General features: G+C 37.6%; 1 protein-coding gene across 1 annotated transcript in view; it reads left to right on the top strand.

Moving 5' to 3' along the window:
• LOC124605516 (large neutral amino acids transporter small subunit 1) overlaps positions 1-23,001 on the top strand; it is a 367,273-nt gene that overhangs the window by 331,062 nt on the left and 13,210 nt on the right. The window contains exons 8-10 of the mRNA XM_047137258.1: positions 8,030-8,104; positions 10,180-10,339; positions 20,317-20,409. Of these exons, the coding sequence (XP_046993214.1) occupies positions 8,030-8,104; positions 10,180-10,339; positions 20,317-20,409 (328 nt within the window). The remainder of the gene's footprint in view (positions 1-8,029; positions 8,105-10,179; positions 10,340-20,316; positions 20,410-23,001) is intronic.

The following is a 23,001-nucleotide window of genomic DNA, read 5'->3' on the forward strand; positions in this document are numbered from 1 at the left end:
GATATATTTCTACACTTCTGACAAATACTTTCAGAAAAGACTTCATAACATTTAACTTTCTATTAGATATTGCCCCTTTCGGAAATGTTCTCTTGCTATTATCAGTCTGTATTTTTGTATCCTCCCTGTTGGTTCTTACAGTTATTTTGCTGGCCAAACAGCAAAACTCATCTATTACTTATAGTGTCTCACTTATTAATCTAATTCCCTTAGAATATACATATATCAAGAATTTGTTGTGTATACTCATTTTAACTGAACAGTGGGTCCTATGATGTCATATCCAAACTTGCAGCCTTTGTATGTATGTATGCATGTATGTATGTATGTACGTACTTCATTAGTCCGAAAAGTTTTCAGACTGGATAAATAAAAAATAGAGAAACAGCATGATTTTAATTCTTAAAGTGTTCTACATAATCTCCCCACAACCCCACCTCCACTCCCACATGGGTAAAATGCACAGAATATTCACTCAACCACGTGAAACCATTAGAGAAGTCTTTCTTGCGATGTTGTTCAAATTGCACATCACATTGGCTTGAATGTCAGTTATTTCATCAGAGTTTCAATCCATCAGTTGAATTTCTACACTTTGTCATTTTTTGGTAGGTTCATACTGATAACATCAAGTCAGGTCCTCCTTGAAGATTTTTTCCAGGAAAGAATTGTCCATGTTTTGCATTTCAATCAAGTCATAGCAGGCACCCATATTTTGTTTTTGTTCAGGTGTGCAGGACAAACTTTGCACACATTCCAGAGAATGTCTTGAACTTTTGATCTAGAGATGTTGCTCAATTCTGATTTGTGACGAGGCAACACTGACACACTACACCTGCACATCCATTACTTAACAGTGCCTGCCCACAGTAGACCGGTAAAATGTGCAGCTGCTGTTTGCAGTTGTTACCTCAAGCTGCCACTGTATTTACTACACTGATGTCACTTATGTGTCAGGAATAAAATAAGTCTTAGAACTTTTTGGATGGACAGTGTATGCATGTATAACATTTTTTCAAAGATTGTTGTAAATTTATTTTAATATTAAATTCCTATTCAGAAAATGTCAAACAATTCCACTGACATTCACATACTGTCTAAAAATTAGTGAGTCTGTGACAACAGTACAAGAAAATGAATGAATGTAGTCTTGGAATAGTGGTTAAGTATTGACCTAATTTTACAGCAGTGCTCGCAAAACTTGCACAACTCATTATTATCCCATACATGCAATTTTCTGTGGCCAAAATAATACATAGAGTGTCTCTTATTCCACTAGCATTGTACATATCATTCCACCTTGTGAAACTGAAGACACAGCTTTAATATTCCTATTCCAAGCTGTAAGGATTAGAAAATCAGCCTGATGTCATTTAAGAACACACCTATGTCATTGGTTATCAGCAGATTAAGGAATCTCTTAAAGGCAGTGGTGTTCCACAAAGGTTTTTTTTTTTTTTTTTTTTGAGAACACTGGAAAGGATAATTAAATTCAAATAACATATCATTATATTACTTTAATATCTGAATAGTAGTGACATTATTTAATGTCACATGAACTTCATAGATCAGTGTTAGTGTGACCCATAAAGTGTCATCCATTACGTAAGGATCTCACTAGAGTGGGTTAAGACTGGAATATATACTACACTCCTTATATGTGCCACAGTAGGTACTATTTTTTCTTGTTCTTTCCACCATCCAAGAATATGTTTCAGCCTCTGCACCCTCCTCAGCAACAGCAGTTGAGAGGTACAATGATACATACTTCAGTGTTTGTCCATATGGTCCAGACCTCTTGCATACTCTTGGAATTTCAACAGATGTGGTAGTTTCGATAGGCCTGAAGTCCTTTTGTGTGAACCATAAGTAGCTGGGCAGAATGATGGTTACAATTTGTAGCAACATTGACAACTAATTATGTTCTATGTTAGTAGTGCCATATAGTTACTGACTCACCAACCTCTATGAAAACGTTATCCACATAGTCAGTGCTCAGCACAAAAAGATCATGATATGAGAGACAGAAAAATTTTGTGATGTTTAATATTGTCATTCCCTACCATTCATGTAACTTCTGCATCTTGACTTGAGGTATTGCCATCACATCCCTGATTCATTAAGGCTCAAGTGATCATCCAGAAAGCTACACTGCTCAAGGAGTGCCAAACAGAGTTGGATAGTTGTCTCACTTTGGATCATCAGTAGCATCTTTGAATGACCTGAGAAACATGACCAATTCATTTAGGATCTACTATCTACGTACTGAAATCTACTTAACTCCTTATGTGGGAGAAACTCCTTGACCTTGATAAGAGTATCCTGTACTGAAACTAGCATGTCTAACCAAGTCTTTCACTGTACTTGGACATCTTCTTTGAGTGATGTTGTGAGCCTCTTTGAATGCACAGCTCTTACAACATGCCACTAGTGCTTTGTAAGAGCATGTCTCACCTACACTGGTTAGTTCTGGCTCTGAAGATAAAATCTGTGACTTAAAAGTATGTACAAGAAAAATGCTAAAACAATGACAAGTGCAAGGAAGCCTACCAAAGTCCTTTAGAACTGCAACTATATTAAAATCCTGATCTCTTACAAAATGTGCTGACTTCATTAAGTCCTTGGGAATTTGTAAGCAATCAAAATGGCTACAGAGCTCTGATAAAACATTAGCTATTTTTTCCTCATTGGTAAATGGGCCAGTAAACACTACTAGGTTATCCATATGCCATGTTTCACTAATAATGGACACAGACATTTTAGTGCAGATAGTTTAACCCTTTGACTGCTGAAGGCGCGCCACCTGCCACCTGCTTGGCGCACTGAGGCGCCGCGGCCTGTGGGTTTATCCGTCTACCTGCGCTGTGTGCCTGTCCCTTGGAGCCATCACTGGGACTGGATCAGCCTGCACTGCCCAACCTGCCCTGTGCTGAATATTTCTTGGCTGAATACGACTCGCACAGAGCCAGCGTGAATTTTTGGCAACTTTGAGCTGTAATATCTCGGGCAATAGTTTTTGTAAAGAAATAAAATTTGGCCATCTTGTACAACTTTATGCGTTCTCTTAAGAATAATAATGAAAAGAATTTTATGAGCCATATTGAGTCAGAAAATTGTAAGTAAATCGGCCAAAAACTAGGTGCCTGAAAAAATTATGAAGTTTGGCTTCTTGCATCTCCTGAACTAATGCTATGATGGATGTGAAACTTGGCATGTAGCAACCTAACAACACGGGTTCTTAAATATAAAGTTTCATTTCCATAGCACTTTTCAGAAATGAGTGAATTAAGCAAAAAATTGAAGATTTTGTAAAAACGTCAAAAATGTGATATTTTTGTTCCAATTTTGCTAGAAAACTATGCTCCATAAAACATACCAAACTGTACAACCGGAATGAAAGATGGGCACAAAAATCAGTCTCAAAAACAATGTAAACTTTGGGTTAGCATGTCTAGTAGTGTGAACGCATGGGGAAAATGAAATTTAGATTGCAGCAGATTGACTGCAGAACGATAAGGAATAAAATTTTTTATTCCCCTACTATTTTCCAATAATTTACAAATTAGTTGAGAAGATGTTGATTTTTATGAAAAGATGAAAGCAGGGTGTATTCGATACTTCTTTTTCAAATGCTGTTTTCTAATAATGCTTCAAAGCCAGTCTCATTTGAACAACAAATTTTAAGCCCCCCACCCTCCCCAGAACAAGGAGTTTAATTTTCAATATTGGCTAACAACAGAGGCAAAGTAGCAAGAAAAATCGCACTGAGAAAAGAGTTTTAACTTTGGCATGTTGTTTCTCGTTGATCAAAGGCGTTTAAATCAGTTAAGGAAAACATGTTTTGTACAAGTAGACTGAGTGTAATATACATTAAGGATAAAAGAATATAACTGTCCATGTTACATGTTAATTTAAATGTATCATATGCAGATTAATGTATGGGTTTTGTTATACTGGCACAATGTACTCTGCCTAATTACATTTGCCACAGTACAGATATTGCGCCATCTCAATCACCAAGTTCGTTCATTTGCCAGTAAACTGCTAAATATGAAGAAGTCAGGCTTCGTTTGAATAATTTTACACATTTTGCATCTATTTCCCATCCTTCTTTTCGATCTGAGCTTTGGACTGGCAGGTCGATAGACACACAAACAAACACAAACACACACACAAAATTCAAGCTTTCGCAACAAACTGTTGCCTCATCAGGAAAGAGGGAAGGAGAGGGGAAGATGAAAGGAAGTGGGTTTTAAGGGAGAGGGTAAGGAGTCATTCCAATCCCGGGAGCGGAAAGACTTACCTTAGGGGGAAAAAAGGACAGGTATACACACGCACATATCCATCCACACATACAGACACAAGCAGACATATATATATATATATATATATATATTTTTTTTTTTTTTTTTACATGTTTGCCTTTTTTAGTAATTAATTCAGAAGCGTCAACAATTTTTTTCACAATTAGTTCCCAATGATTAGTAATGCTTCTTTGTATGATAAGTCTCAAAGCAGGGTGCAACACATAATGGATCATTGCAAGTTTTGCATTGGTATCTAGTTTCTTGGCCTACTTTCTGTTCTGTGCAAACCACGCATCTGCACATTAGCATACTTTTCTGCGAATGTTCACTCATGATAACTGCCGGAAAATGTCTCCCTGTGAATTGCAGAGGATTCTCATCATTGTAGTGCCTTCTTCCCCTAACAGCTTTTCTCGGTTCTGTAGCATATTTTTCTACAGTCTCCCTTACGAGAGAAAGGTGAAACTCTGCGAGTGCCATTTTTCGCCCTGTTGCTGACCGATGGAGAGCATGAGCATTTAGTATGCACAAATCCAGAATGTGAAAAAATATTTCTTATACCATTTCACAGTCTTATGCGCTGATTCCACGGAGCTCAGTAACATGTCACAATGGTCAACTGCACCCATACTCGAATTGTAATCTACAATACATTGCGGTTTCTTTATTTTTTTTGCCAGTATTTCTGTCATTCTTCTCTGTTTCAACCATTTGTGTTATGTGACTTGTGGTCAACATGTACTTCTCTCTCTTATCGAACCACTTGATAGCAAGGACCTTGTCAGTGGACTTAAACTCAGTTTCTCCTCTTTTTAATTTCTTCTGCAGTTTTGGAATGTTGCGCCTGTTCTTACGAACAGTACCACATGCGCCTGTTCCATGGTTGTGAAGCCAAAGAAACAGGTCCGGGCTGGAGTACCAGTTATCAACATATAGAATATGACCCTGTTCCAAGTATGGTCCCACAAGAGTTGCCACTACGTCGCCACTTTTTCCCAAATTGTGTAACCCAATTTCTGTTGTTGCCCCTGCATATACAATAAAATATAATATATACCCACCCTGACAGTCACACAGTACAAATGTCTTTATTCTGAATCTACTTCACTTGGCTAGAATAAATTGCTTAAAAGATAATCGTACTTTGAACAGCAAGAGACTTTCATCTATACAAAGCTTGTGATGTGGGCAAAATGAATTATGAAACATCTTATGAACTTTGTCAACAATTGTCCTAATTTTAAATAGACTGTCACCTCCAGTACTTGCAGAGTTATTACTGAAGTGTAACATTCTCAGAAGTAGACAAAAATGGTCGCAGAACATAATTTTGCTGAAAACTGGTGTGTTCAAAAGTGTATCTCTGGACCAAAAATCACTTAATTTTAACTCCTTAACTTGCGCGATTAGAAGGCAAACAGCAACAAAACAATACATTTCCTCAAATCCAGTGTCTTTCTACATTGTCAGTCGAGAATTCACAGATTCTGTAGTATTTTCTCTGGTGTAAACGTAAAAACGATTTGTTTTGTCTGCAATAAATTTCAACAGTTCTTGAGACATAAATATCACAAAAAATGAAAGAATGCTTGGGTCAGTATCTAATTGACATTTGTGTTCTGAACTTGAGTCATTGAAGTGATGGTTTAATGGCTGGAAATTGGTTTCTTTCCAGTCAAATGTGTCACTTAAGCGTGCTCTCTTCTGAACCATTTCACTGTCACTGTCTGATTCCTCCGATTCAGAGGAACTGCTGACTGTAATTCTTGCTCTCCCCTCTGATGTAAAAGGCTGAGGACTACAGCTAGATTCTGTTGAAGACTCATCACTGTTAGCAACGTCAGATAATTCATACTCATTGTTGCTCTTAGTGAGCATATCCAGGATTTCTTTATCTGTGCAACCACGGTGACATGACATTTCTCATGTAGAAAACAAGAACACTGACGAAAACACAGGAATCTAAGTCAAATTCTGCAAGGAGCGAACACAGCAACAAAGATATATGCACTCTCGAGCTACACAGTCAGACCACTGAACAGCTACTAGAAGAGTGGGGCAGAAAGACAGCCATGCGTGTATACATGTTCGTAGCACTCAGATAGCTGTGACTCAGTGCGCCTAAATGTGTCCGTAGCAGTTGGAAGGCCAGTGGCGCGGGACACATAAACACGTCCTTAGCGCTGTAGGGAGGACCCAAGGCCATGTGTATACACGTCAGGCGCACCAGGGAAATGGCGAGGCTTGATGAGTTAACATTTCCACAGCAGTCAAAGGGTTAATGTGCATCTTACATACAACTATCTGTTTGAAAAGAGGCTCTTTTATTGGTAACAGCAACAGTATCTCATGGTATCGACCCCTTTTTAATAGCCTCTGCACTGGAAACAGCTTGAATCTCAACCATAGCAGACAAGTTAGTATAACCTCCACATCAACTTCACAATCCAGTCCAGTTCAGTTCCTACAGATAGGACTCCTTGTGCTACCTCTTTGAAATCTGAGCCATGAACCATACTGAATGGTCTATGGTATAATTTGCTTTTTGGTTATAGGAACATAGCTGATGTTGCTTTGTGCCTTATTTTCATTTGACAAAGCATGTATGTTTTCTTATGTTGGAAGTGGAAGAAACAAGATTACAACAGATTTGTTTGCATTGAACAAACTTTTTTAAGAAAAGGTTAGACTATAGCATGACACTTTTGCTAGACATCACTCTTCCTCCTCCTCCACCACCTTTGCAATGCTATATGCTAAATCACTTAATTTTCATCTTACATCCTCCAGTCCCACAAAATAAAGCTTCATTAGAGACCATCTAATCTTGAGAGTTGATCTTTTTCACCCTGTCACTGCTACACTAAAACACTAAGACTGGGTACTCAGCTTCATATTAAGTCAATGCTATTATTACACTGCTGCACACTTCAGTAAGAGGGACTGTGTTAATGAGTAGAAAGTGACAACAGTGCCACCATTCTCACACATGTCATATCCATCGGACTATAGTGGGAAGGAAGGAAGCCAGTATAACACTGACATAATGGGTGCCTTGATTGCTGATGTATGCAACCCTTAATATTGGAGTCGTACTCACTCGGCTTTTTTTCTCTACAAGCAGCAGGAGTCGGTGAATAATTTGGTTGTGCAACACTTCAATCATTTTGAGCACATCTGTGGCATCATTGATCAATGTGTGTGTGTGGTTTTGGACTAAGCTGCATCAAATCACTGAGACTTGTGGTTGATTGGTGAGTTGTCAAGGATCAGGATGGCTCTCCAAGAATGTCTTGTGAAGTGTATAGCATGACACTATGCACCATCACTGGGGTGAAAGATATATGGTGCTAATTCAGTGCCCCACATCTGTATAACTATGGAACATTGGAAGCTTATAGGAATGTAATCTTTACAAACAAGTGGTTAACCCACACACACAGAATCCTGAACAAGAAAGACCCAGATGGCACCACCTGCCAAGAAGGAGCAGAAATGCTGACAGACCAAACAGAACATGGATTCATTTTGTGACAAACATAAACTGCAAGTGACCATTTGATCTGCTGATTGGTGGATGCTGATGGTATGATTAGAGTATGATGACAATGTTATCTGTGATAAATAAATATACTCAACATGTACTGTTTAATGTAAAATAGTTTTTCAGTTATGTTATTTTAATAATGTTATCCCTTATTTTTTCTTTCTTCTTTCTCCAGGCCTTACTGTCAATGCTGTACTTGACTGTGTCTGACATTGGAGCTCTGATAAACTATGTGGGCTTTGCAACTTGGGTAAATTTATTACAATATTTATATTATAAAATATTTTGAATGTATATTCAGATGCTGTTTTTGTTTCTGTTAATTTTATCAGCAAACTTGAGTCTGTTTACTCAATTATTACCATTATGAATTTCATTCTCATTGAATTCATTACATAAATTTCTGTTTGTGTTTATATCGGTATATATACCTATATTACACAGATTACATCCATTCAACATGAGGTTCACTCGACCAACCATTTCGTAATAACCAATTACCCATAGCGTTTCCTTTTTAATACTCTATACTGACTGAGTGTGTTGTACTTTACAGTGCACTGTAGTTTTTTTCCTGTAAACATGCATCAACTTTCTTTTCATGTCGCCACAATATTTAAATTTAATTTTTCAATTATTAGAGATGACAATGGTATTGCACATTTACAACTGAATCTTTAAAATAAACAGTGGTCTTCTAATTAGACCTCGATTTCAGTCTCTTATGTAGGGTGAATCTCAACTGCACTGACAAAATTTTGAAGGTTGTTCAGGGATATTTCTGAGTAATTGGGTATGAGGGACCTGTTGTCTCTGATTTCTTACGCTGTTGCATTACTCTGCTTTTTGTGTTGTATGTTTTGGTGACTGCTTATTACAGGATTTTCACAGTCATCTAGGTATTTTCACAAAGGCAAAGGCCATGGGTTCCTCATAGTAAAATATTCAGAAAATATCTTCAAACAACCTCTGAAATTTTCTTGGTGGAATTTGGGTTCACTCTATATAATGATTTACTGACTTTCTGTGAGCACAACCCTAATATGCACTTTACACATCTTTAATTTTTATATGAGGTATAGCCTATAAAATGTTATGTTGTAGAGTATGTTGAGTATAACAGCTATTCCTCTAGATACAAATCTGGATAGGAACACCTAACAGGACATTGACAAAACAATTTCAGAGAAGGAGATGGCCCCTGTTGTCCCACTTCTCTCTATAACTGCATACATGTTATTGGAGCCTTTCACATGGAGAGGTTTTCCTCCTCAATATGAAAATGAGAGCAAAATATTTTTGACAATGAAATTCAATGTATCAAACAATGGAAACTCCAGGTAGGAATATCAACGATGTAGGGAAAGACAGATTGCTACTTACCATAAAGAAGACATGTCAAGTTGCATACAGGCACAATTAAGACATTCACATAAAGCTTTCAGCCACAGCTTTCATCAGTAACACACACACACACACACACACACACACACACACACACACAAAGGCGCACGCTCGCAAACACAACTCACACACACTTGACTACAGTCTCTGTCAGCTGAAGCCACACTGCACCTTCATAATAAGAAAGAACTAACACAGAAAATTAAAAGGAAGAATAGACTGATGCTGAGAACAAATGCATTAGAAATCTTAGTTTGAATAACAGAACATGTACGAAACCGATTACTACTTACAGCATGGAGGAGGCTTTGAGTGACTGAAAGGCACATTGACAGAGGCACAAATTGGAAGAAGACTGTGTGTGTGTGTGTGTGTGTGTGTGTGTGTGTGTGTTACAATACCTACATATTATTCTAATGTGCTTTAGTGTGTCCTCTATGTGGTGAGTGGCAGACTATCCGTTTCATCCGGTTAGTTATTGTTCTATAACAGATTTTCCAATGTTCAAATTTAAATTTGACATTTTCATTTGTAATCTATATTTGTTGTCGGTATATCATCTCTTCCTGTTATGCTCAAGAAACTCTATATACCTTGCTTCACTGTTTGCTCTGATCAGCACAGACTGTTTATTTTCTTGTTTTTCAAGAGTCTGAAGCTTGCTGCTTTGTTTCACATGTCTTTCAACATCACTTTGTGTAGATCAAGTAGGGGATTATACTTGTAAAAACTGTACTGACTGTTAAAGATGGGAGTTTTGAATGTGCTCACCAGAATTATAGCCTCTCATGAATATTCACATTCACAATTTTCAGTTTAATGAATGTACCTTTTGGCATACTTCCAATTATGTTTTCATTTTGAATACTTATGTTTGTATTTGTATAAATGTCAGTAACTTAATCTAATGTCCTTTTACAGTTGAGTATTGGTGTAGCAGTATTGTGCCTCCCATGGTTACGATGGACGCAGCCCAACTTGGCTCGACCGATCAAAGTCAACCTGTTCTTCCCTATTATTTACATCCTGGCCAGCTTATTCATAACCATTGTGCCAATGCTGGCAAGTCCAGTGGAGACAGGTAAATATTTTCAGCTTTAGAAGTTTCTATTGTTACTGGTGCCGATTTATTAACTACGTAATAATTTAGAAGTTTACTTCAAAAATTGAAAGTAACGCCTCCCCCCCTTTCTCATGCGCACACAAAATTTTTGTCATTCCTAAGATCCCATCAAGAAGGAGAACTTTCAGGGTCATTATAAAGTATTTTTATGCTGCTTAACAGCTTCTTCAGCTTTATTAAATAGGTCGTCCTTATCCCCTATAGACAGCTTAATACTTACATGGTTACACTGGTATTTTCCAAACCTTCATCTGTTACAAGATAGGTCTGTCAAATTCTGATCTTTTCAGTGGACATTGTTACTTTCCATACAGCTAACAGAATTTTCAATTGCCAAGTGTAGATAATCAGATAATTTATGTCTAAAAAGAAAGATGATGAAACTTACCAAACAAAAGCGCTGGCAGGTCGATAGACACACAAACAAACACAAACAAACACACAAAATTCTAGCTTTCGCAACCAATGGTTGCCTCGTCAGGAAAGAGGGAAGGAGAAGGAAAGACAAAAGGATATGGGTTTTAAGGGAGAGGGTAAGGAGTCATTCCAATCCCGGGAGCGGAAAGACTTACCTTAGGGGGAAAAAAGGACAGGTATACACTCGCACACACACACATATCCATCCACACATACACAGACACAAGCAGACATTTGTAAAGGCAAAGAGTTTGGGCAGAGATGTCAGATAATTTGTAGAAGTATTGGCTAACGAGGTAACACTTTTACTTCCTTTTGAATTTGCAGAGATTTTCTGTTGGAGTTTGTATAACAACTTCGCACTATAATACATAGCTCCATCCTGAATTCTAATCAAGCACTAGTTCATCACCCAACCTCAGACCAAACACACCTGCAAAATATCCCAATTAAATCCATAAGGAATCGGAACATAATGTTATGTGCAAATTGAGAAACATCAACAGAAGAATTAAGTAGTGCTCTGTGACTAAGTACCAGCAAATAAGCGACAGTGATTATAAAGTACAGCATTATGATCATGTTTGTGGAAAAGTAACCAAAAGTGTTAAGTACTGTCAAAGCCCGCAAACAAGATTTGAAGCTACACAGCAAAAAATCCTTCTTGTATCATGGTTGGCTTTGTGCAGCAATCCTGAACCAGTTTGTACAATCAGAAATCTTTGCTTTGTCAGTGACCTTTGCTGAAGGTTGTGGTTCATAACATTGAGAAAAACAAGATATTTTAAAAAGGGCGACTGTCTGATAATTTTAAGTGGCACAAACGATGAATGCAACCACAGACTTCAAAATGGCAATGACAAACTTTCTTAAAAAGATAATGCACACTAAATTGATTGTATGCACTATTCTATATAGACACGACATACCAGAATGGAATGACAGAATTGCCCTAATGAACAGCTACATAATGAGGACTGTGTCATGCTATAACCGCAATACTGTAATGGATGCAATATCTGAGGAAGACGAAGTGACTACACAAAACATGGGCTCCACTTAGTGTTCAAAGGAAAAGAAAATCTTTGCAAAATTGTACAATCCGCATTATTGGCATGCTCCAGTAAATCAGCATTAATAAGTCAAGCCTGACCTAGCATCTGCAGAAAGACATCGGACAATAACTGATGAGTCTACGACAGCAACACAACCAGAAGTAGATAGAGAATCATCAGCAGGTATATTGCTACTTAGAACAGCATTGGATGCAGCAACAGAATCAAACAAATCAAACAGGACTGCTTCTTCACTGACCTCCTCCTATGCAGAAGTGATTTCTGCACAAAAACTTGATGTTGAAGAGGCGCCATAAAGAGAAGCAACTACTGCAAAAGAAACAAGAAAGGAGAGCATATGAGGAGTTTCATGTAATTACTGCAGCAGCATCACCAGCAGCACTGACACCAACAGCTCCATCAATGACTTCAACAGCTGCGGCACCAGTAGAAGTACCAGCAAACAGCAGTGGCACTAGCAGCAATAATATCAGCTCCAATGACTCCAACAGCAGTGGGCCAACAACACAATCAACAGTAAGTGTCCATATAAGGCCAAGGTGGCCTGCAACAAGCAGGCTTTTCATCTATCCCTCCTCCCCCTCCCCCCTAAAAAGAGAGAGAGAGAGAGAGAGAGAGAGAGAGAGAGAGAGAGACAACTTCAGTTAAGGTGGAGTCTCCCAGCAATGCTGAAAATAAATCTAGACATTCAATTGTAAGTAATGAAACCATACCAGAATCTTCTCATGGAAATGTATTGACTAGTATGAAGCGTACCCTTGTCCCAAAAACCTATTTTCATAATGTGCTGGGTCTTAAGAATAAGCTAAATGAGTTAGAACTTTTAACAAGCATCAACAGTGAATTATCGGATGCCCGAAAACTGTGTATTACTGAACACTTTATGAGGTCTCTCAAAATAAAATTGGTCATGTTATCACAATTCAAACCAGTGCACCACTTTTCAAGGAAAAACTTCAGAGGTGGAGGAAACTGCATATTTGTAAAAGACAGTATTGCGGCTACTCCACTGGACATATGCATCTCCTACTGTGTTGAGAAAGACAGAATTGTCTGGTATTGAAATCAAAGATATTAGTGTTCATGCAATATCAGTTTATAAATCTCTGACAGCTTGCACTCCTTTTACAGAAATTTCACACCAGTATTAGAAAAAGTGATGAAAAGAAAACCATCAAGAGTCATAATCTGTGGTGACTTTAACATCAGTTTCCTCACAGAATGTGATGATCAGTCTGACTTTAATAACTTTATGAACTGTTACAACTTTGATATGAAGGGCATATTCCCAACTAGGGTAGCTAGTCAAAGTTTAAGCACTCTTTTCCAACTCATTAGCTACATGAATTGTTCTGTTAGATCTATAAATCTGGGATTTTCTGACCATAATGCACTGATTATACAGACAGTCTTTATAGACTGTAAATGTCAACCCAAAAGAATTGCAATATGAAGTAGAAGTTTCTGTCAAAACAATGTACTCAGTTTTCTGTCGCATATGCAAAGAGAAAACTGGAGACTGTATACCACTCTCAAACAGTAGATGAAAAATTTGGAAGAGCATTTTCTGTTACTATTCCAACTATTATTTCTCCTTAAAAACAAAAACCATATGTAACAAGAGAGCATCCTCCAACTGGATCACAGCTGGTGTCATAACATCAGCGAAGAGGAAGAGCTTTTCTCCCTCAGCCAGACTAGCTTTGGCAAAAGTGAAAAATCTTTATTATGTTGTACACTCTTGTGTATTGAATTTCTGAATAAGAAAACGTGCAATATATCTTGTGTGTGATGTATATGATGTGTAACAATGTTGTATGCATGTGTGTTTGTCATCATCTGTTTGATTTGTCCCATATCATGTTATTCACTGCTGTAGGTTGAATGAATGATTGAGTGGATATATAAAAATACGGTACAGTGCAATACAGTTTGCTTCTGCTGAATAAATACTTTAGTTACATTATGTGCATAGCCAAAACTGATGATTTCATAAAACAGGATGTGAAAGTATGCAAAATGAGTAAACTTCTGGCTTTTGGGTTAACACAAGAAGATATTTCAAACTCCCAAATATGCCAAACTGAGTTTCTCTACTAATTTATCAATGCAATTGACTTAATTTTAAGTTTTTATTCAGCTGAACTGCAAGCAACATTACACACATTCTGCATATTTACTCACTTCTTCAGACAGGCCAGTTGATGTCTACTGCTGGTTCTAGAAGATCATTTTTGCTTATTTGAAATTGCATAATATGTATGTCTGTGAAATTAACACTGGTAATACCAGTCTATATGTAGAAACAAATTTTACCATTGGAGAAGTAGGAGGGGAGATGGGTAGGTGGGGGGGAGTGGAATGAGACATTTGGATGGTCATTAGTATTTTATTTTTTCTCAGTATTTTCAAACCAAGATAATTTTCCAACTTAATAATAGATAGAATTAGTTAATGTAGAGCAAATATAATGGAAAAAACACAAAAAATTATAGAATTGAAAAATAGTTCAGTCTCTTTTACATTTGTGTGAAACTTCATGTATTGAGCAATTTGGACATATTGCATCGATATTTTGAATATCTCCGTATTTATATTGGTGCGCAGTTATTTCTGTCTTCTGAGACAGTATAAGCAGTTAATAATGTTTTTAAACACATCAATGTAGTGCAGTTAGCAACAGTGCTGATTTTGAACAGAGTTGTTTCCCCACATATGTTTGTTGCATTGGTATCATGTTGAGGTTGATACCCCACATATTGTACTTGATGTTCTTTGTCACAGCTACACATTAGCAGGTACAACACCATGCATGTTTCACTTTGTGGTTTGGTAATTGAACTGCAGCCTCAAGAGTACAACTTGGATTTTTTTTCTAAAATGGACTCCATTGTCATAATGATACATTCAGGGTGTATACGACCCGGGACAACTGGGAGATCCGGGAAAAACCCGGGAATTTTTTCATCCGGGAGAAAACCTGGAAAAACCCGGGAAATTTTTAGAATTCCAGGAATTTTTCATTGTTTTAGTTTTCTGTTAAATTTTTGTAATTTTGAATGGCAGGAACAGATATTCTAACAAAGGATATTACTGTACTGCAGAATAATACTTCAACAATAAAACATAAATGAGAGAAAAAATGAAAATAACTTAAATTGCAACGGAAATGCGCCTTATAAAACAGACACACAGTGCTCATGCAAGCATCTGCCAACAGCAAAATGTGTCAAAGGCTTTAGGAAGACTATGCACTGCTTCATAAAAAAAAATTGCCTCCGATGAGCGTAAAGTCACAACTGTTTACATTAGATTTGTTTTAGCATTTCGCGCGCGCTCATGCACATGCGCAGTTGAGTCACGTTTGAGTAGTGATTCTCCCGCTTCTGGCTACAGGAATGTGGCTGTTGGCTGTGCAAGCAGTCGCAGCAAGCAGCTAGATGCTACAGGAAAAAGAGGGCGCCAAATTCATATTCTTGGGGTAAAAAAAACTTGTTTCACAAAGCGCCTAGCATCCAGCGCACGTTTGTCTATCGATTATTGATATGATTTTGAAACGCATCCCTGTTGGTTTTTGAACACATTTTAACTTGATTTCTGAATTAATCATAAGTTGACTTTTGAATGCATGCATAGTGTACGTGATGTTTCTGTCAGGAGAATCCTTGTCGCACCTAGAGATAAACTTTCCGCAGACAAAAGGGGCCGGGGCAATACGAGCTGAGGGAGTAAAGCCGAACAGATGAATGCCAACTGCTGCCTGATTATGTGGTTGGTTGGGTTTGCGAATGATCAGCATTGTTGTAATTACTAGCGAAATCCATAGATTCAGGCTACCAGAATGGAAATAAACGACTAACAGGAATAACAGGTGAGAAAGATTACGTATTATCTTCTCGGTGTATCCAAGAAAATCAAATTTTGACAGAAAATTTTTGGCCAGATCGCTACACTGGTAAGGACCAGTTGTAAGTCCCTGGCTAGCAGACGCATAGGTTCTATTCTGGAAATAACGCGGAAAACGTGTTGTTCGAACACATAATAACGCCTAACCGAAAAATAATCGGGGGATAATTAAACTTGTTATTCTGACAGGGTTAGAGAAGTCGATCAGCGAACAAATTTTGACAATGGCAGCAATAGCTACAGAATTGGTGATGACAAGATTGTTCGAACGAGGAAGGAGAAGAAACGGGGACATCACACAAATTATAGAAGAATAAGATGATTCCAAATTTATATAAAAATTTCGTAGTGAAACTATTTCCTAACATAAAGCCTTTTGCTTGTAGTAGGCCTAATAGACATTTGATATTGGCACTTCATGGATTATATTCTGTCGTGTTATAAACATGGCCATTTGTGCCAAAGCAGTGTCGTTTATTTGGTGTGTTTCAAAATTTCTGCCATATTACAAAGGCCTATTTTGTTTTTATCTAGCAGACAGTTACAAAATAGATGTAATCAGATCGAGAAACCACACCAGTCTTGGGTATTACTTGTATTAACAGCTTTTTCAGTATTAGATAACAACATTTCGATTTTTCATGTAGCAAAACGTAGCAAGATTAGAGAGAAAAAATGCTAGGAGCTAAGGTTTGAAGAAATGTGTAATTTCTTGCTTATCTCTTGTCAGTATTGGTTTTATATAGCCTATATTTAATTTTATGTCACACAAAACAGCAAGTTATTAACTAATAGGCAATAAAGAGTTTAGATTTTCTGAAGAGTTCTTGTTCTCTTGATTACATCTGCTATTAATTGCGAGATTTTTTAAAGAGGGGCAGGCTGTCAAACCGACCAACTGGGAGCAGAAGAGGCACCACAGGACATTTCAATGTCCACTCGCCTGAATATAGTTTGAACGTGCGGCAGAAAACTGCTTTATGAAGGGGCGTGGCACTGCACTTTGGCATACTTAAGACCAAATAATATGTCTTACATTTCCTCGAATACTTATGTTTTATGTTTCAGACTTCTCAGATAGATGTGTGCCACAAGATGAACATATTTTGAACATTCAATATTTTTTTTTTTTTTTTTTTTTTTTTTTTTAAGAATTGACTCGGTTCGCAAATGTAGATCCGGGGTTGATGTGCAGAGCAGTCTGAGTTATAGTGGGTAGTCTCCACATGACCCGTGTCTACATTTAGTGATTTTGCTGTTTCCCCTTCGTTTACTCTCATGTCAAACGAAAACAAAATGGATATCTGTGGCCGGGAGCTATCAAGTGAATTAAAACACATTCACATAATTACGGAAGGCTAAAATATGTCATTAGTTTCAGATTTTATTTTATTTCCACCTTTCTGACAGTCGAGCATTAATTGCCTTGCAGAACAATGACATTATTTTTGTCTGTTCGCTAAGGAAATTTGACTTTTGTTAACCTTTTCCGCAGAGGCAGTCAATGTATTTGAAACGAAATGTTTAATTCCACAGTACTGGCTAGTTTCAACTGTTCGCTGCATTTAAAGTGCACGTTTTCATTTGCTAGCACATATGGCATTATGTCATAATAAAGAACCAAACATGATATAATTCAGTACTGGTGCTCCAAGAAAATTTACATCCTAAATACCACACTGAAAAGTTTAATATTAGGTCGAGGTCTACATCATTGGGAATCTGGACATAAGAGTGTGCCCTTTAAGTATGCACTTTAAATGTGCACATTTTAATATTGTTCACGAAATTCCGATATTCTTGTAGTATCCTCTGATGTCTTGTTACTTTTATGACATAATGTATGATCTTTCAATGTTTTACACGTACGTACATACAGGCTTCTTACGTCATGATAGCTACCCAAGTGCGGTGTCGCCTATCTGTGTTTTCTGGCAACTGCTGAAACGGATCTATTTCTGATAGGTCGCGGGAAAATATTGCGAATGGTGGTTTGAAAAGCGTTACATTCAAAATAAATATCCTTTTACGTAAGTTGAACTGTGTGCAAGAATGTACCATGAATTTATTAAATCTCATTTAAAAATCAACTCTTTGAACCCTGAAGATCAGACATTTATGTCATTATTAAAAATTTTACTGGCACGTTTGTGTGATATATCTTAAAGTGTAACACACGCAAAAAAGATCAACAGTATATGCGAAAGCTTAGCTTCTCTTGCAGCTTGAGAACAATATTATATGTGAAAACTTTGCTTTTCTTGTAGCAACACTATATTAATGTAAACTATTAACTTTCCCTGTTTATGTGTTCGTGCTACTTAACAGTGATGTTGCTGTTGGCTGACTACATCACGTGTACTATGCTCTGAATATCCGCTGTCATCGACTGGCAAGATCACGTGACATGATCTACGAACGGCCTACAAAAGCGCATTGAAATCTCAATTTCAATGATTCAGAAAGTAACATGCAGTGTTTGGTGGAATTAAAGTGTATACTTTTGTAATGTGAAAATACGCAGCGTACATGTTGCTGCACATCAAAGATGTTTCCAAAACGTGTCTTTTCCCCTGAGTTTCGTTTTCTAAAGTGCCGGGATATTGTACGCCCGGGTATAAAACAACCATTCAAAGGATTGATAAGGGAAAATATACTGTCACCAGGGAGAAACTGTATTTTTAACCGGGAAATCCGGGAAAAATCCGGAAATTTTTTTTTCTTGTCCACGTATACACCCTGAAAGCTGTAGAGAGACAAAAAGATGCTGGGACCTAAGTACTAAAGAAATGTGTACTATCTTGCTTGTCTGTTGTCTTTACTGGCTGTATATTTCCTGTTTTTAATTTTATGTCACACAAAACAGAAAGCTATTAGTTAATAGGTAATAAAAAGTGAAAATTTATTGTTGTAGTCACAAAAAATCCCAACAAGCATCAATTGTGAGTTGTTTTAAAAAACATAACTCAAACACTGAAGGAGAGGGTGCACTACTATCAAGTTTCTGCCCCAGTTCAGAAAAATCATAAATTCATGGCTGAACATCACTACAGATTGTCAGCTCATTGTTTGTCCCAGCGTGTACAACAATTTGTAGTCTGTTAAACTCTGTTGCCTCAGTGGTTGCTGGAATAGCCTCTTCGATACGTTGAATGATGCCCCCAGGCATACTTACTGGGCTAACATAGTGATTCTTCCCATTCCATGCTGCTATTTCCCTAAGGGGTACCATTATTCACCATATGTTTGAACTGCTGATGGTTAATAGATCCTACTATTTTGCATTTGTCAGCCCTTGACATGGATCTCAGCACATTTCGCAACAGTGGAGTGAATGTCGCAGGTTCAGTTTCAGTGCAAGTTAGCATCTTGAACTTGTTAAATAGGGGGATGGGTATAACACTCTGAGTTCTCCCTGGTTCCTGTCTCCCTTGTACAGGATGCATAGGCCTACCATTGACACACCACTCTGTCAAGTGAATGAGTATTGACTGATTCTGTTTCCAGCACACCAGTTCACAGCACCTTCCAGTTGCTTCAGAGTAGTCAAAGCGATTTCCAGCTGGTTATTTACAGCAACTAGCTCTTACTGTGCCTGAGAAAAGCATATGCCATGGGGGCTGCATTGTGCCTAGTGCAATATTTTGCAGAATAGTAAGCAAATAATTTTAAATTAAGGTTGCAGATTCTATTTTAATTTATGGGTCTGGTAGCCTTTCAGAATTGAAGCAATTTATAGCCAAAACAAGATGCCTATTGTGACAACTATATATTGGTAAAAATTTACTGTTTATAGGTAACACCGAATAACTGCATGGCAAGCAGAAACATTAATTAAAAACATACATGTAGTCTTTTGGCAGACAAATAACTGTTGTTTTATGATGAATGTGAATATGATCTTGTAGATATTAAGCTATAATTAGAAGATAAACAACTCATTCTATAGCTGACAAAACAAAAGATTTTTTCTCCAAATGTAACTAAGCTTAAATGGAAATAGTTTATAGCAGTTTAATGATAATTATTATTAATTTCTAATAGCTGTTTTACTTTGTTAATACACTCTTAACTTGTTTCAAATTCCTTAAAATACTTCTTTGTTATGAGATACACAAAATGAATGGTTTATTTGATTGAATTAGTGACTGAATTAGTATCATAAAGTAAGTTTTGTTAATAAATATTCTGATCTTGATGCTAAGTACATCACAGTAGCTTCCAATTAGTGATAATTTGACATTTTAATTTTTCATTATTCATCGGTTGAATAGTTATGAGATTTTCAAAAGAAAGGATGTTTTGTATCGACACTGTGGCTTGCTCTGGAGGATGTTAAATTGTCAATGGAACTGGTTGATAAGCTTTACTGTCTGACAGAATTACCATTTTACTTAGATGTTTAATGGCAGTTTGCTGAAATCTTTTCTTGGAAAAGTTCTTGAAAAGATAAGAGTTTTGAAATTGTGAGTAAATATTTTCTTGCAAAATATTTCTGTGGCATGAGACACTTAAAACTATTTTCTTACATTCTAGGCTATGGCTGTCTTATGATACTCACATCAGTTCCTGTTTACCTGATATTTGTCTATTGGAAGAATAAACCAAAGCCAGTACAAAAATTTTTAGGTAAGTTCAAAGTGTTTAATCATGCTTGTTAGCCTACTTACATTTTTATTATTATTTCCTTTTCCTCGAAAACTTTTACAATGGCTGTCACATTTTTCATATGAGTGGTGTATTCTTCTAAGGAAGACCTTGAATGAGATAAGCACATAGACAGGTTAAGACTTAATGGGATGAGTTGCAGGTTGCTCAGCTTGTATCATATACAGTATCATATATTTGTAGACAAATTAAGGCACATAGAGAAACCCCTTTGGGGAGGAGAAAAAAAATACTCATAATAAAGCACTCATTAGGTTCACGAGACAGCTGTTAAAACAGGCAGGTTAGAATTTAAAGAGTAGAAGACAATAATGAAAATTAAGCCAAAAAGTAAATGATTGACTTTATAATTCTGCCACTGCAAAAGTAGTTCTGGAGAACTTTGTATGGATGAAGGGCAGCAAATGATGATATGTGGGCAAAATACACACAGTTAAGAATGATGTTTTGGGAGAACCTGATTCTGCTGTACAGTATGAGTAGACCCATCAGGAGTGTACAGTGTGTTCCTGCAATATGGAAAATAAAATGGAAAGACAACATGCTAGTTGCAGGCTTACACAAACATTAAGTTAATGAATCAACAGAGGGAATAATCAGAGCATAATTCATAGGAGAACTATATTAATGACTTCAGACTGTTGAGAAGGTGCACTGAAAAAGTCATTGGAGCAGTAATCCATTTGCTGTCTGTCTGCTGGATAAAGAGCTCATAGACTTCTCAGTTCATTACATTGTTGAACAATGGAAAATCCAGGACAGAATAATGACAGCCCTGTGGTTGTTCCATCTGTAGTGATGAGCAGTGCCTTTCCAAATACACAAAAGGTTCACTAGAGCCTTCAAAAGCAAAAACTACCCTCCCAACCTTGTACAGAAAAAGATCTCCCATGCCTTGTCTCTCTGTCATCTACTACCTCTCACATTCCCACTGTCTGGCCACAAGGGAGCAGTCCCCTCATGACCATTACGACCCAGGATTGGACCACCTGAACCATATTCTCTGCCGGAGTTTCGACTACGTCTCATCGTGCCCTTAAATCAGGAATATACTACCCAATATCTTTCCCACCACTCCTCCAGTCCAGTGATATTCTACACCCCACCGAACCTACACAAATTCTTGTCCATCCTTCTCCCACCCCTGCTCCCAACTCCTTGTCTCATGGCTCATGTACTTGCAATAGACCTAGATGCAAGCAAGACTTGTCCCATACATCCTTATCTTCAGTAATGATACAGAACAGAAATGGTTGGTGTTGTTCACTAGCCAATTGATGATGAGCAAGCAGGAATGCAAATATGGCCACCTGCTGATTTTTGTGATTTTAGCTTGGAGTATGTGGTACCCACACTCCCAACTCTTAAACCGTCCCAATTCCATGCAAATTTCGCATGATGGTGAAATGATCACAGTTCATCTCATTTGCCAGTTCTTAGGCACAATGACATGGATTATAGTGGATTAATGCATTTAAGCGATCTTCATCTAACCCTGAAGGTCTCCCTGAATGTGGAGAGTCTTTAATGTCAAAATAATCCTCCTTCAAATGAGAGAACCATTTTCTTCCCATGCTTTGTGCAATGGCATTATCCCCATACACAGTGCAAATATTTCTTGCTGTCACCCCTCTACTGACCTCAGACTGAAGAATATGTTTGAAATATTCAGATTTCTTCACTTGGCACTCCATTTCTTTTAGCTTCCACAGCTCTACTCACTATTTGCCAAATAATAGCAACAGTGAAGCACAAATAAAAAACGACACTCAATAAACAAACCTATAGCATCTGGAATACCCACATGCAAAACAGAAGCACTATGATCTTATACACCAACCTAATTTACACAACAAAAAAAGTGTTGCATCACCCCAGTTCCCAGAACTCCTGAAGATAGACATTGACTGTGGCTATTCTATCACAGACGCAGTCCCTTTTACTGTTCAGAGATGTCACTAATCCCGCCCCAAGATGTAAACAGCACCTATTAGATGTAGGGGGTCCGACGGCCGATCAGTCCAGTCATTCCACCAGGAAGGAGGTACACGGCTCGTCTGTAGTTCAACCATACCTAGATGATCAATACCGCAGTTCGATTGCATTCACATTGTTACTTTGTGCTAGGAAAGGCTTTCAACAAGGGAAATGTCCAAGTGTCTTGGAGTGAACCAAAGTGATGTTGTTTGGACATGGAGGATATACAGACACACAGGAACTGTTGCTAACATGCCTCGCTCAGGCTGCCCAAGGGCTACTACTGCAGTGGATGACCACTATCTATGGATTATGGTTCAGAGCAACCCTGACAGCAACGCCACTGTGTTGAATAATGCTTTTCATGCAGCCGTGGGACATCTTATTATGACTCAAATTGCGTGCAGTAAGCTGCAGTAAGCTGCATTATGCGCAACTTCGCTCCCAATGTCCATCTTTGCAATCACGACATTATGCAGCATGGTCCAGATGGGCTCAACAGCATGCTGAATGGACCACTCAGGATTGGCATCATGTTCTCTTCACCAATGAGTGTTGCATATGCCTTAACCAGAC

This window comes from Schistocerca americana, chromosome 3 (genome assembly GCF_021461395.2).
Source record: "Schistocerca americana isolate TAMUIC-IGC-003095 chromosome 3, iqSchAmer2.1, whole genome shotgun sequence".
Classification (NCBI taxonomy): domain Eukaryota; kingdom Metazoa; phylum Arthropoda; class Insecta; order Orthoptera; family Acrididae; genus Schistocerca; species Schistocerca americana.